Genomic DNA, 15,720 nt, shown 5'->3' on the forward strand with positions numbered 1-15,720 from the left:
AGGTCGGTGATGCACGTGGTGGAAAAAGCTCACTGAAGTCACTTTTTTCAGTACCGTCCTCAAGGTTACACAAGAACAAAGCAGCCCACATCTCAAAGGTCTAAGCCAAGTTGCTACAGATGTGGGGGAGATAATCATCAGCACAGTGAATGTCGATTCCAAAATGAAAAGTGCCACACTTTGGAAAGGTTTAAAGGTTGGACATTTATAGTGTGTGTAAAGGCCTCAAAACGCACAGCAAGAGCGCACAAAGTGTCAGACGCAGCACAAGAAGAGGAAGGTACAACTGAAACAGTAGTGGAACTGTTCAGTGTACACAGCTCAACAACTAAAAGATCTATCTCAACATGGAGTTGCGGGAAAACTGTAAAAATGCAGCTGGACACCGGAGCGTCTGTATCTCTGGTTCCAGAGAGACTCTACAAAGAAAATCTGAAAGAGTGCCCTCTTCAGCCCGCGTCCATCCGCCTTTCTTCATACACTGGTGACACTATTCCTGTGTTAGGGCAGATCCATATACCAGTCCGGTATGAGGGGAAGGAGTGGACGCTACCGCTTGCCATTGTTAAAGGAGAAAAATCAGCCTCAGCACATCTCTTTTTGCTAGGCAGAAACTGGCTTCAAAAGATCAAGTTGAACTGGGGAGAAATCTTCAGTCTGAGAAATGACAAACCAGTGAGTCAGGCTACACTCACTAACATGCTGGAGAAGCACAAAGAACTTTTCAAAGATGGCTACGGTGAAATACAAGACTTCACAGCAAAAGTCAGAGTGCAAGAAGGAACCAAGCCTAACTTTCACAAACCACGTCCAGTTCCCTATGCTCTTAAGGAAGCAGTTAGAGAAGGAACTGGACCGCCTACAGAAGAACATAATCACGAAAGTAGCAAGGAACGACTGGGCCGCTCCGATTGTTGTAGTCCCAAAGAAAGACAAGACCGTCAGAATGTGCGGTGACTACAAGGTCACAGTAAATCGCTGCATACTACCAGAGGAATATCCACTACCAAACGCTGAAGATCTACATAAACAAGGTCTAAATCATATTTGATGCACTATATAAAAAAATTGAAGTACTGTTTAAACTAGACGATAGGAAACACTGGATATTTTTCAGCAAGTTGCCACCTGGAAATACAAAAATAAACACTTTTCCATAAACAAGGTCTAAATCAGGTTTGATGCACTATGTCCGTAAATTTTTTTGAAGTACCGTTTAAACTAGATGATAGGAAGTGTTGTAATTTTTCAGCAAATTGCAAACTTCAAATACAGAAACACTTTTCCATAAACAAGGTCTAAATCATGTTTGATGCACTCTGTAAGTAATTTTGTTTGCTCACCTCAGAGACCCCCCGCCAGTCCATACATTTGAACTATTCCCACCCTATAGCACACATGATTATACTTGTCAATCAAGCCCTGGGGCTACAATACAATTGCAAAACATCTGTGGGTCCAGGAGACAAGGTCTGAAAACCACTGTTGGATTCTTGCTTAAAATTAATTACATGTATAAGGAATGTTAGGGGTCAAGGGGAACTAGGTGTGTGGAAAATTACTGATTAAGAACAGGGGAAGTGCACAAAGTTGATATCTGTTCAAATATGTTATTGTTGAATATGTACGTTCCTGAGGCAAAGGGCAAAAGGCTAGTTCTTAAGACAGACCAGTTGCTGAGGAATCAGGACTATGAGGGATGTCGAGATAAGGCCAACAGATGGAGAAGACAATGCTGGGAGGGGGGCCACAGAGACCCACCCCGAAGTCCATCCGATTATAGACCTCACACATTTCCACACCTTTGAGGGTCCTAGATTTAGACAGGGCCATGACAATACCAGTAAGAGGAACCTACAGAGTTACGGACTAACAGAGAATAATGTCCATCTTAAACATGCAAGAAGATATGTTGTCTTTGCAGCTGTATGACCCAGTGGGTAAATAAACTTCGTTGGAGTTTTACTCTGTTCAGAACCTAACACCGCAGACGGAGGATTTGATTCAGCGACACATATTTGTTCTATTATTGCCATCTCAATCTTGATTGTAAAACTGCACCACTGAAACAGCTTTACATAACCTTTTGAAAATTCTGTGGGGTGGGAATATGACTCATCCATACCATTTCTATGGTTGTTATGGGCAATGTCAAGAGTTGATCAAAACAGTGCTTGCACTAACTTAAAAACTTGACAGAAACACACCTAATTTGTCTCTTCATTAAAAATCCAGGTAGAATATATATAAAGATTAAATTGGGAATTGTTAACTCCACCACAATTACATTTATCAAATATGCAGCTAAGACTGTTAAAGAGTTCAATGAATGGTTAATGTAATACTGAAGAAACGGATAAGACAACTTTAACCAACAGCACATTTATTAAAGTGAACCCAAAGTGTGTCTAGGACGAGCTGGAGGCAGCCACTGCAACACGCCTGGGCTTGGGGGTGGTCCCTTCCCGGAACCCATTCCTGAAAAGGATGGGGAAAGAAAATAAGACATCTGTACATTACATAGAAGACTCAAATAGTAACCTTATTGCTCACCTACGCTATATTGCAACTTTTCATTCAGTCACAAAGAGTCTTTATCAGGTTGTGGTGTTATGCCTGTTGGATGCATGTACAGTACTGCTGAACAAACTAAATAATAGATGGCAATAAGCAAACATAGCAGAATAAATTGTTTTATATGGAACCTAGTTCACAACTGATGGCAGAGTGAAGCTCGCCTCAGTAAAAACATTTAGAATCACTGAACTAATTTGTTCAGACATTTATTTTGTGTCAAACTAATTTCAGCTAGCATTATTTCGAAGCAACAGCTTTAACGGAGCACAGGCTGATAGTGGCTTACTGGGCTACACAACCAGGAGCAAAGAATGATTCACATATAGCAGAGTAGTGTTGCACGATCTACTGAAACTTCTGTACTTTTTCGATACTAGAACATGAAAAAACGGTTTGGTACTAGACTTTGTTACTTTCGGTACCACTTTCAAATGTGTCTCACGTCATAAGGATTGAGAGGATCAATGTCGAGTAATATGTCTGAATGTTCAAGGGGGCAGTAGTAAGCTAGCCAGGCTACTTGCACATGCAGCTGACAAAGTGCAAGCTACTCTCTAGGGTAAGGGGCAGCATTCGGAATTTTGGATGAAAAGCATGCCCAAATTAAACCGCCTGCTACTCGGGCCCAGAAGATATGATACGCATGTAACTGGTAGATTTGGATAGAAATCAGTTTCCAAAACTGTTAACATAGTGTCTGTGAGTATAACAAAACTGATTTGGCAGGCGAAAACCTGAGAAAAATCCAGCCAGGAAGTTTTTTTTCTTTTCAGGCTTGTATATTTTTATAAATGAGGGAGTAAGACCAGTCTGAATGTGTGGACCCTGATGTGTCACAGAGCTTTTTCATGCGCAATCCAGTTGAAATATTATAGATCATTTAGGCTAAAAACAACCTGAGGATTTGAATATAAACATCGTTTGACATGTTTCTATTTACTTTACGGATACAATTTGGATTTTTTTGTCTGCGTTTGAGCCTGTGGATTACTGAAGAAAATGGGAAACAAAACGGTTTTTGGATATAAAGAGACCTTATCGAACAAAAGGAACATTTATTGAGAAAATTAATGTCTTCTGAGTGCCACCATATGAAGGTCATCAAAGGTAAGGGATTCATTTTATCTCTATTTCTGAGTTTTGTAACACTTCTGCTTGGCTAGTTACTGTTTGTAATCATTTGTCAACTGGGCTACGTATGCTATTGCCGAAAAGCATTTAAAAAATCTGACACCGTGGTTGGATAAACAAGAAGTTAATCTTTAAACCTATGTAAAATATGTTTTGTTTTCTGAATTTTTATAATGGAGCTTTTCTGTATTTGAATTTGGCGCTCTGCAATCTCACTGGATGTTGGCCAGATGGGACGCTAAAAGTCCCACGTACCCTAGAGAGGTTAAGAAGCAAGCGAGAGAAAAAATGCATGGCAAAGAAAAACATACTTTGCTCATATTAAATAGTTTTTCCTCCACTCAATACCACATAATGACAAAAATAGCACATAAATGACAAAAAACAGAAATAGTATAATAGTCTAGGTATAATAGGTGTCTTTTGGCAAAATCCAAGTGGGCTGTCACATGCCTTTTACTGAGGAGTGGCGTCCGTCTGGCCGCTCTACCATAAAGGCCTGATTGGTGGAGTGCTGGTTGTCCTTCTGGAAGGTTCTCCCATCTCCACAGAGGAACTCCAGAGCTCTGTCAGAGTGACCATCAGGCTCTTGGTCACCTTTTTATTTTATTTTTTATTTTACCTTCAGTTAAGAACAAATTCTTATTTTCTATGACGGCCTTGGAACAGTGGGTTAACTGCCTGTTCAGGGGCAGAACGACAGATTTGTACCTTGTCAGCTCGGGGGTTTGAACTTGCAAAATTCCAGTTACTAGTCCAACGCTCTAACCACTAGCCTACCCTGCAACCCCACCTCACCTCCCTGACAAAGGCCCTTCTCCCCCGATTGCACCAAACTTCTTCCATTTAAGAATGTAGGAGGCTTCTTGGGGACCCTCAGCACGGCAGACATTTTTTGGTACCCATACCCAGATCTGTTCCTCAACACAATCCTGTCTCGGAGCTCCACAGACAATTCCTCATGGCTTGGTTTTAGCTCTGACATGCACAGTCAACTGTGGGACCTTATATAGACAGGTTTGTGCCTTTCCAAATCATGTGCAATGAATTAAATTTACCACAGGTGGACTCCAATCAAGTTGTAGAAACATCAAGGATTATCAATAGAAACAGGATGCTACTGGGCTCAATTTAGAGTATCATAGCAAAAGGTCTGAATACCTTTGTTTTTTTTAATACATTTGCAAAAATATTGTAAACCTGTTTTCAGTAAAGTCATTAATTAGGTATTGCATGCAGATTGCAGATTTTTTATTTATTTAACCCATTTTAAAAGGCTGCAATATAACAAAATGTGGAAAAAGTCAAGGGGTCTGAATACTTTCCAAAGGAACGTTATATTCAGCATGACATTCATGTAAGCGTTATAATAGAATTAGAACCAAAAAGTAATTTGAGTTGCACTCATAACTTAGCTATGATAGCAATATATTTAGACTGCCAGCCAGCAACCCTGGGAGTCGAAATGCAATCTGGGAATCATAGTACGCTGTGTAAAATCCACTGCATTTCTATGGTGTGAAAAAGCTTAAAGAAGCAATAAAGAAGCTTCAGAAATGAACTACATTAAACACTACATTAAATTATTTAGCTATAATTAACAACCGGATATTATGGCTATAGATGAACAAATTAACCGTGTATCAAATTACATTTGAAATCAGTTTAGACATAACAGTAAAATTGTTTTGTATGCTCCGAGTCTCAGATATGGTTTTGCATAAGGAAAATGTAAGTTATATTTTTTGAAAGAAATTGAATATAGAACAGAAGAGGTTCTATTTGTTATTTTATTTGTTCTACCAGTTATCAACATATTGTGCAAAAAATGTGATGCCCAGTGGTTGTTTTGTGACTAGCTAAATCTTTTTGCCATGGTATTGAATATGGTGGACCTAAACCTTGTATCGAAGTTAAAACATTCTGGTACCGTGACAACACTTCAGCAGAGCAACAACCACCACAAACGTAGTCTCATTGTAGAATGACCTGCATGTCCTTCACATTTGATTAACTCAGGCCCATGAGACCCACAATCCTGCAGGTTTACATTTTTTCCTTGCACTAATGTTACTGATTGGCTGGAATGCACCATGTTCACCACCTTCAGCCCTACCTGAACTTAATTTTCAGATGCAAAACATTTTGCTGTGTGCCCTTACCAGACAACCCTGGCTTTTCAAGGACAAAAATCAGCAGGACTGTATACCTTGGCTTTACACTGTGCTCACCTGAATCTGCGGTAGACGACCCTCAGATGTCTCAGGCGGCCGGTCCCAGTGGTGTTCCTCCTCTTGGCCTTAGCGCTCCAGTTGTCTACAGAAAGAGACGACAGGTCACAAACGGAAACTGCAGAAAGAAATCTCACAAAGCAGAAGCAATGGTTATCATCAGCAAACATTCAGAAATATCTTTAATTTGCAGATCCTTGACAATAGAGTACCATTGCATTAATGGAAACGAAGACTTCAGGACAGGCCTGGTTTTAGCTATACATGTTAGTCGTGTAAGAGACAATTATAGCATTTTAGTAGACCTTAACCCTTTTCCAAACCTTAACCTAATTCTCCTAACCTGCCAAGTTTTTCTTTTCTTTTTCGGACTGCATATGTACAGTTGAAGTCGGAAGTTTACATACATTTACATTGGAGTCATTAAAACTTGTTTTTCAACCACTCCACAAATTTCTTGTTAACAAACTATAGTTTTGGCAAGTCGGTTAGGAAATCTACTTTGTGCATGACACAAGTCATTTTTCCAACAATTGTTTACAGACAGATTATTTCACTGTATCACAATTGCAGTGGGTCAGAAGTTTACATACACGAAGTTGACTGTGCTTTTAAACAGCTTAGAAAATTCCAGAAAATTATGTGATGGCATTAGAAGCTTCTGATAGGCTAATTGACATCATGAGTCAATTGGAGATGTACCTGAAGATGTATTTCAAGGTCTACCTTCAAACTCAGTGCATCTTTGCTTGACATCATGGGAAAATCAAAAGAAATCAGCCAAGCCCTCAGAAAATTGTAGACCTCCACAAGTCTGGTTCATCCTTGGGAGCAATTTCCAAATGCCTGAAGGTACCACGTTCATCTGTACAAACAATAATACGCTAGAATAAACACCATGGGACCACGCATCCGTCATACCGCTCAGGATGGAGACGCATTCTGTCTCCTTGAGTGAGTTGAACATCCTTTGGTGTGAAAAGTGCAAATCAATCCAAGAACAACAGCAAAGGACCTTGTGAAGATGCTGGAAGAAACAGGTACCAAAGTATCTATATCCACAGTAAAACAAGTCCAATATTTCGCTCAGCAAGGAAGAAGCCACTGCTCCAAAACCACCAAAAAAAAGCCAGTCTACGGTTTGCAACTGCACATAGGGACAAAGATCGTACTTTTTGGAGAAATGTCCACTGGTCTGATGAAACGGTTTGGCCATAATGACCATCGTTATGTTTGGAGGAAAAAGGGGGATGCTTGCAAGCCGAAGAACACCATCCCTACCTTGAAGCACGGGGGTGGCAGCATCATGTTGTGGGGGTGCTTTGCTGCACAAGGGACTGGTGCATTTAATAAAATATGAGGATGGCAAATTACGTGGATATATTGAAGCAACATATCAAGACGTCAGGAAGTTAAAGCTTGGTCGCAAATAAGTCTTCCAAATGGACAATGACCCCAAGCATACTTCCGAAGTTGTGGCAAAATGGCTTAAAGACAAAGTCAAGGTATTGGAGTGGCCATCACAAAGCCCTGACCTGAATCCTATGGAAAACTGAAGAAAAAAAACATGTGCGAGAACAAGGGGGCCTACAAACCTGACTCAGTTACAGGAGGAATGGGCCAAAATGTACCCAACTTATTGTGGGAAGCTTGTGGAACGTTTGACCCAAGTTAAACAATTTAAAAGCAATGCTACCAAATACTAATTGAGTGTATGTACATGTCTGACCCACTTGGAATGTGATGAAATAAATAAATAATTCTCTCTATTATCCTGACATTTCACATTCTTAAAATAAAGTGGTGATCCTAACTGACCTAAGACAGTGTTACTGTCAAGTTCAACACAAGAAAAACAATATATTTGGGCTACACTGCACATTATTCCATTTGACACTTTCTGCCTGCGGACATATGTTCTTCAATATGCCAGCAGAGCATGATACCTTTTGTTGGCATAATTGCTCTCTTTCAGGCAGAGTACACCACGCATACCCCTTTTATCCACTGTATTGAAAAAGTGAGAATAGGGAAAGTGTGTGGTGTTCCTGTCACATCTAGTGGCATCCAGCTTAAAACTTCACTAGGGTAGGGGGCAGCATTTGGAATATGATGAAAAGAGTGCCCAAATTAAACTGCCTGCTACTCAGACCCATAAGCTAGGATATGCATATAATTAGTAGATTTGGATAGAAAACACTCTAAAGTTTCCAAAACTGTTAAAATAATGTCTGTGAGTATAACAGAACTGATATGGCAGGCAAAAACCAGAGGAAAATCCAACCAGGATTTTCTATTATTTTGAAAGGCTGTTTTTCCATTGAAAGCCTATCCACCATACAAAGACTTAGGACCCAGTTCACAATCTCTATGGCTTCCTCTACATGTGACCAGTCTTTAGGCATTGTTTCAGGCTTTTTACTCTGAAAAATGAGGGAGACACCGCTTTCAATGAGAGGACAGTGGAAATTTCCAGACATGAACCAAGCACGTGATCGGGAGCATTGACAAAGCTTTTGTCCGGTTGAAATATTATTTATTATTTATGACAAAAACAACCTGAAGATTGCTTTTCAACATCGTTTGACATGTTTCTACTATCTTTTATTGTACTTTTTTGACTTTTGTCTTGGTGTTGAGAGCGCAAATTGTGCCTTTGGATTTCTGAACTAAACGCACCAACAAAACGGAGGTATTTGGACATAAAGATGAACTTTATCGAACAAAACAAACATTTGTTGTCTAACATGGAGACCTGGAAGTGCCAACAGATGAAGATCATCAATGGTAAGTGATTCATGTTATAATGCTATTTCTGACTTTTGTGACACTCTCCTTGGTTGGAAAATGGCTGTATGGGTTTCTGTGACTAGGTGCTGACCTAACATAATCGTTTGGTGTGCTTTTGCCGTAAAGCCTATTTGAAATAGCACACTGTGGCTGGATTTACAAGAAGTGTATCTTTAAAATGGTGTATAATATTTGTATGTTTGAGGAATTTTAATTATGGGATTTCTGTTTTGAATTTTGGCGACCTGTAATTTTACTGGCTGTTGTCTGTACCAGACAGGTTAAGCCACGCCCAGCTACACTTGTTAAAACATTTTTTACCACATACTGTAGAGGGAAAACATTCGTTAACAGATAGTTCGCTAGCTAGTTAAACATTTCACACAGATTGCCAGGGTCCAGTAAGCAACTAACGCGTTATGCGACTCCTTGCCGTTCAAGTTATAACGTTACCAGTTAATATTATAGCGAATGGGTAAGATTACTAACGTTAGCTCATCTGATGTTAAAGTTAGCTAGCTAACGTTAGCTGTCTGACTGTATTAGCCAGCTTATTTTCACACCATAAACTCAATTATTTGATCAGTTAAACTGGCTAACATTGGTCAACATTTCTCTGGTTAGCTAATGGATAACTCAATCCAGCTAGCAAGATACTGTTACCATGGTTTAGTACTTGTTCCACCACACTTTCTCCCTCACCTCAAACTTTCCAAACGCCAGTTGTTTTTCAGTTACACCTCTACGTTATCGTTCAGGGGACGCGCTGCTGTCAGTTACCTGGCAAACTGATGGATGCGAAACTTATCTTTCCACTCTCCCACTGTCTTTCCAGAGCGCTCGCTGATGCTGTAACTAGCAAATTGATAGTCTCGTCTCTCTTCAGTCGCGTGGTGCATTCTGTTATGTGAACGATTGGCTGATCCACAGACTGTGTGCAATAGGCTGAGAGGCGCCGGACTGAGGGCTTGTAGGCCTGTTGTAAAGGCAGGTCCTCACCAGACATCACCGGCAACAACATCGCCTATGGGTACAAACCCACCGTCGCTGGACCAGACAGGACTGGCAAAAAGTGCTCTTCACTGACGAGTCGCGGTTCTCTCTCACAGGGGCGATGGTCGGATGTGTGTTTATAGTTGAATGATAGTCGAGGCTTGTACTCTGGAGCAGGATTGATTTTGGAGGTGGAGGGTCCGTCATGGTCTGGGGCGATGTGTCACAGCATCATCGGACTGAGCTTGTTGTCATTGCAGGCAATCTCAACACTGTGCGTTACAGGGAAGACATCCTCCTCCCTCATCTGGTACTCTTCCTGCAGGCTCATCCTGACATGACCCTCCAGCATAACAATGCCACCAGCCATACTGCTAGTTCTGTGCATGAATTCCTGCAAGACAGGAATGTCAGTGTTCTGCCATGGCAAGCAATGAGCCCGGATCTCAATCCCATTGGGCACGTCTGGGACCTGTTGGATTGGAGGGTGAGGGCTAGGGCCATTCCCCACAAAAATGTCCAGGAATTTACAGGTGCTTGGTGGAAGAGTGGGGTAACATCTCCGAGCAAGAACTAGTAAATCTGGTGCAGTCCATGAGATGAACTGGTGGTGGCCACACCAGATACTGTCTGTTACTTTTGATTTTGACCCCCCCCATGCCTTTGTTCAGGGACACATTATTCCATTTCTGTTAGTCACATGTCTGTGGAACTTGTTCAGTTTATTTCTCAGTTGTTGACTCGTGTTTGTACAAATATTTACACGTTAAGTTTGCTGAAAATAAACGCAGTTGACAGTGAGGGGACGTTTCTTTTTTGCTGAGTTTAACTATTAAGTTAACCCAAAGCTTGCACGAGCGAACATTCAACATTGTATAAAATATTCTGGGCCCCCAGAGTTTCAGGCTATTTACGCAAGGGATAAGAAGCAGTGCTGACTTGGGCAGGAGCTCACAGGAGAAGAGTACCGGCACCTCAAATGTTCTACTGCTTGAGCTCCTGTTCATCGTATTGAATATTAGCTCAAAAGTATTGTGGAGCTCCTGCACCTAAATATAAACAGTGCCAGCACTCAAAATGAGTACCGGAACCTATTTCTGTCCAAGTCCAGCATTGATAAGAAGTATGACGATTCCACTGGATCAGAACATGACATTTTTTGATTTCACACAGAGTGGTAAGCTGGAAAGAATTTTCAAACATATTGAGGAACTATTGTAATTCTCAATGGATGTAAAAACAGACTTTGTTTGCGGTGAAGAAAACATTACTTTGGGAAGCTCTCCAGGCCATTAGTGGTGGTGCGTTAAGCCAATCAGAAATACTTACAGATCCCCCAAATGTGCACAGTTATATGCCTGCATTTGCACGCAGGCCTACTTCTATGCGTGTGCGTCCTTACTCAACATTGACAGCCTCCGAACAAAAGACAATGTCTAAATTGTCAAAACTCGTAAATGTAATGAAATAAATCAAAACTTGTTGCATTGCATCATAGGTTGTGCACTATTCAAATAATGTGACCACTCAAACACTGAGAAAGGGGAACATTTGGGAGGAGCATGGTTATGAGCTCAATTTGGCCTCTGCAAGCCTATGGAGGCTTCGCTTTTGCATCACACCCTCCAGCCTCTGACCACATTTTCAGATCAAGTCTAAATTGGCTTTTAGTCTAGGGTTCCGCAAGGTATTAGTTCACTGAGCTGGGTACAAATAAACAAAAAAAACACACCCACTTGACAAAAAAAAAATTGGTCGATCAACAGCCTAATGACCAAACAATCGACCAAATTGGGGTCAGCCCTAACAAATGGCAACATTTTTAAGCTTGCATTTGCCCGCCGGTCAGGTAGCCTAGGCCTAGTTCTATGCGTAATCAGGTTTGTGTCCTTACTCAAGGAGTGCTCTAAAACAAAAGACAATGAATAAATTGACAATTGCAAATGGAATGAGATAAACCAAAACTTTTTCCTCACAAGTGTAGACTAGGTTGTGCGCTCTGCTAACAACATGTCCACTCCTACAATGACAATGGTAAACGAATAATAATATATTGAATGCATTAACAGAAGTTACCATAACTAAACAAACACGGTAGATGAGAAATTATGGTAATTAACAGTAACTGTACTGCTGGTATGCCGCCTCCGCAATGGAATAGTCCACTCAGACAGATGTCTTGTTTCCACTAACATACATATATATACATACACGACTGCTCAACTAAAAAAAAATATTGGTCGACAAACTGTCTACTAAACGGGGTCAGCCCAACACACCTGTCAGGTGGATGGATTATCTTAGCAAAGGAGAAATGGTCACAAACAGGGATGTTAACAAATTTGTGCCCAAAATTTGTGTGAAATAATTTATGCGCATTGCATATTTCTGGGATCTTTTATTTCATCTCGTGAAACATGGGACCAAAAATGTACATGTTGCATTTATATTTTTGTTCAGTGTATTCTTTTTCACTGTAAAAATAAACAAAATATAAAGTATGTAAAAAGGATAAATGGACACACAGATATATATATATACATAGATATGTTTATATATATAAACAAAATCTTTGAAAATTAAAAAAATCCCCAAAACAATAGCCGGACAGTCGGGAGAATCAAATTCCCAAAATGATGCATTCAGGAGTATTTTTGTCATGGCAGCCAACATTGATTTCCTTATGTTCGAATCACCCAGATAGCATAAGCCACTGTGTTACACACCCTGGGTCAACAGATGTGGGGACAAAAAAAATCTTTGCCTAATTTGTCATCCCATGTGCATGCATGGAGGGTTGGGGGTCTCGTCTCAGTCACAAAGAATCACTGAAATTCATATGTTCAGACATTTGTATTGAAAACATCCTTGACAAGACACGGGGTAATAAACATGAACCGACTCATGCTGCACTGTCAAACATTCAAAAACAAGTCAACAAGGCAAGCAGTAAAGCAAACAAAGTGAAAGACAATGCACCAACAAACCTAAGTATTCAATATTGAGACAAGAATACCCACAGGTCTGTGACATCTTGGTGATAATATAGTAGTGATGTACCGTTTGTAAACCATTCATTCTTTTTGAACGACTTTACTGACAGGATTAATACTCGCCTCTCCGGCTCAGGAGACAAACTGTATCATGTGCTCATGGAAAAATAGATCATGCATAAAGAAAAACGCATGTTTAGAACTGATAATTGATTGCATGGTGAAAAAAGGAATGCTATTAATTGACTATTGAATGTTAGATGACACAGCTTTGTAAAACCAGAACATGCCTCTGCTCAACACTCGAACAAGAGAATGATTCGTTTGGGGGGGGGCTGCAGTTTGCAAACAATATTGTGCTAATCTCCCTGGCAAGCCAAAGACCTTCCCCCAAAAGCTGTTCACAATCTAGTCCGGACGCAACTAGACCTTGTTTCAAAGCTATCAATAAGTAATCGTATTTGTATTAGTAGCCTCAAAGCACAGTTTTATAAGTCTCAGTCACAAATGACAGCTACAAATAGCTCCTAATGGAGAACGAGAGGTGTGTAGAATCATGATTCTTTCGAGTTTTTAGTTCATTGTTTGCAGTCAGGGGTCCTGTGTGCTCTGGGCCTTTCTGAATCAAATGAACGAAATGAGTTGAAAGATGTGTCCTTTTGCCTGAACGAGTTGAAAAGATCTGGAGTCGGTAAAAAGTACAGAACATCCCATCACTACAATACAGCAGTTTCAATTAATGGATAATCTGAATTATTGATCTCAAGGAATGGCATGGGCACTTACAACTTCTCTTGCGCTTCTCGGGGTAGCCACACTTCCCGCAGGACGACTTCTGCAGATGGTAAGCCTTGGAACCGCAGCGACGGCATAGAGCATGAGTCTTATTACGCCGCTTTCCGAAGGACGATGTCCCCTTCGTCTGAAACACACAAGGACCAAAATGTTGCAAAATAGATCATTGCCATTTGGTGTAAATGCATGGAGGTTGGGATCTTGTCTCAGTCAATAAGTAAGAATCACTGAAATTCATATGTTCAGACATTTGTAATGAAAACATCATTGACAAGACAATGGCCCATGGATAATTCATAGGAGATAATTAGTTATTTGTTGTACATCTGATTTCATGCTTAGGTAATTAAGCTGCACTACTAACGTTTCTATCCAACTTCCTGGTAACTTCGCTAGCTAGCGGTAACGTTAGCTAGCTAGACAAGTGGCATAATAGACGAACACTTCCAACTAGCAACCAAAACTCATAACTTGTTGATTAGAGGGAATTAGCTACACAAAGAAAGGCGGGGATGTTGTGGTTTGTAGAATGGCTTATTTACCTTGAGCCAACTAGCTAGCTAACCCCAAAACATACACAAAAATAAACCAATGCCTCCATTGCTGTATAACGTTCGTTAACTAGTTAGCCAAGTTGTTTACCGGTTTTTCTACACCATCTAACGTTTTAAAAAAAACAATATAAATGAGAACCCATTACCATTGATTATAACTCGTAAACTACTACGATTTCTTGAAAAATAAAATAATAAATAAATAGATGTTGTAAGATCCATCTCTGACAAACTTCCTCACTCACCATTTTCTTACTGTGGGTGTGTGGAAAGAGACCGGAAAAGGTCTTGGTGTTGCGGTAAATCAGAACCGAGGTTGTTCCGGTGTAACAGTAAAATAAGCCCCCTTAATTAGGACAAGCTTTTCACTCCACGAGTAGCCTACTAAGTTGCCCGCTACCAACTAAGGGTATAAACATTAACCGACCAATTTTGTTTTATTTATGACTGGCAGGGCCTGTTTGAATAATTTAAATACATAATTCCTTCTCTGCCTTACCCATCAAATCATGTCGGATCAGTGATTATTCCAAGGAATGGAAGGATATAATTGAAAAAGTATTCTATCTTGGCTACTTCCATAGGTTGCTTCTGAACGTTTTCAATGAGTCTATGTTTTATTTATTTATATTTCACCTTTATTTAACCAGGTAGGCAAGTTGAGAACAAGTTCTCATTTACAATTGCGACCTGGCCAAGATAAAGCAAAGCAGTTCAACACATACAACGACACAGAGTTACACATGGAGTAAAACAAACATATAGTCACTAATACAGTATAAACAAGTCTATATACGATGTGAGCAAATGAGGTGAGATAAGGGAGGTAAAGGCAAAAAAAGGCCATGGTGGCAAAGTAAATACAATATAGCAAGTAAAACACTGGAATGGTAGATTTGCAATGGAAGAATGTGCAAAGTAGAAATAAAAATAATGGGGTGCAAAGGAGCAAAATAAATAAATTAATTAAATACAGTAGGGAAAGAGGTAGTTGTTTGGGCTAAAATATAAGTGGGCTATGTACAGGTGCAGTAATCTGTGAGCTGCTCTGACAGTTGGTGCTTAAAGCTAGTGAGGGTGATAAGTGTTTCCAGTTTCAGAGATTTTTGTAGTTCGTTCCAGTCATTGGCAGCAGAGAACTGGAAGGAGAGGCGGCCAAAGAAAGAATTGGTTTTGGGGGTGACTAGAGAGATATACCTGCTGGAGCGCGTGCTACAGGTGGGAGATGCTATGGTGACCAGCGAGCTGAGATAAGGGGGGACTTTACCTAGCAGGGTCTTGTAGATGACATGGAGCCAGTGGGTTTGGCGATGAGTATGAAGCGAGGGCCAGCCAACGAGAGCGTACAGGTCGCAATGGTGGGTAGTATATGGGGCTTTGGTGACAAAATGGATTGCACTGTGATAGACTGCATCCAATTTGTTGAGTAGGGTATTGGAGGCTATTTTGTAAATGACATCGCCAAAGTCGAGGATTGGTAGGATGGTCAGTTTTACAAAAGAGTATGTTTGGCAGCATGAGTGAAGGATGCTTTGTTGCGAAATAGGAAGCCAATTCTAGATTTAACTTTGGATTGGAGATGCTTGATATGGGTCTGAAGGAGAGTTTACAGTCTAACCAGACACCTAAGTATTTGTAGTTGTCCACGTATTCTAG

At 40.4% G+C, this 15,720-nt stretch overlaps 1 protein-coding gene and 2 non-coding genes across 4 annotated transcripts; all 3 read right to left on the reverse strand.

Moving 5' to 3' along the window:
• Positions 1-2,366: 2,366 nt before the first annotated feature.
• On the reverse strand, positions 2,367-14,383 carry LOC135544521 (large ribosomal subunit protein eL37-like). 2 transcript variants are annotated; one of them, XM_064972194.1, is made up of 4 exons: positions 14,310-14,383; positions 13,502-13,637; positions 5,940-6,024; positions 2,367-2,478 (listed from the first exon to the last, which is right to left on the reverse strand). In XM_064972194.1, exons 1-4 carry the CDS (start codon positions 14,310-14,312, stop codon positions 2,409-2,411), a joined length of 294 nt encoding a protein of 97 aa, XP_064828266.1. In that variant the 5' UTR covers positions 14,313-14,383; the 3' UTR covers positions 2,367-2,408. The 2 variants fall into 2 exon arrangements, with proteins under 2 accessions (XP_064828266.1, XP_064828267.1); XM_064972195.1 differs by having other exon boundaries at positions 14,211-14,316.
• LOC135544780 (small nucleolar RNA SNORD72) lies at positions 12,526-12,600 on the reverse strand. Its single transcript, XR_010456400.1, has one exon. It is a non-coding gene; the product is annotated as a small nucleolar RNA SNORD72 (small nucleolar RNA).
• LOC135544779 (small nucleolar RNA SNORD72) lies at positions 13,709-13,787 on the reverse strand. The gene has a single exon (XR_010456399.1). It is a non-coding gene; the product is annotated as a small nucleolar RNA SNORD72 (small nucleolar RNA).
• Positions 14,384-15,720: the final 1,337 nt, after the last annotated feature.

Source organism: Oncorhynchus masou, chromosome 8, assembly GCF_036934945.1.
Source record: "Oncorhynchus masou masou isolate Uvic2021 chromosome 8, UVic_Omas_1.1, whole genome shotgun sequence".
Taxonomy (NCBI): domain Eukaryota; kingdom Metazoa; phylum Chordata; class Actinopteri; order Salmoniformes; family Salmonidae; genus Oncorhynchus; species Oncorhynchus masou.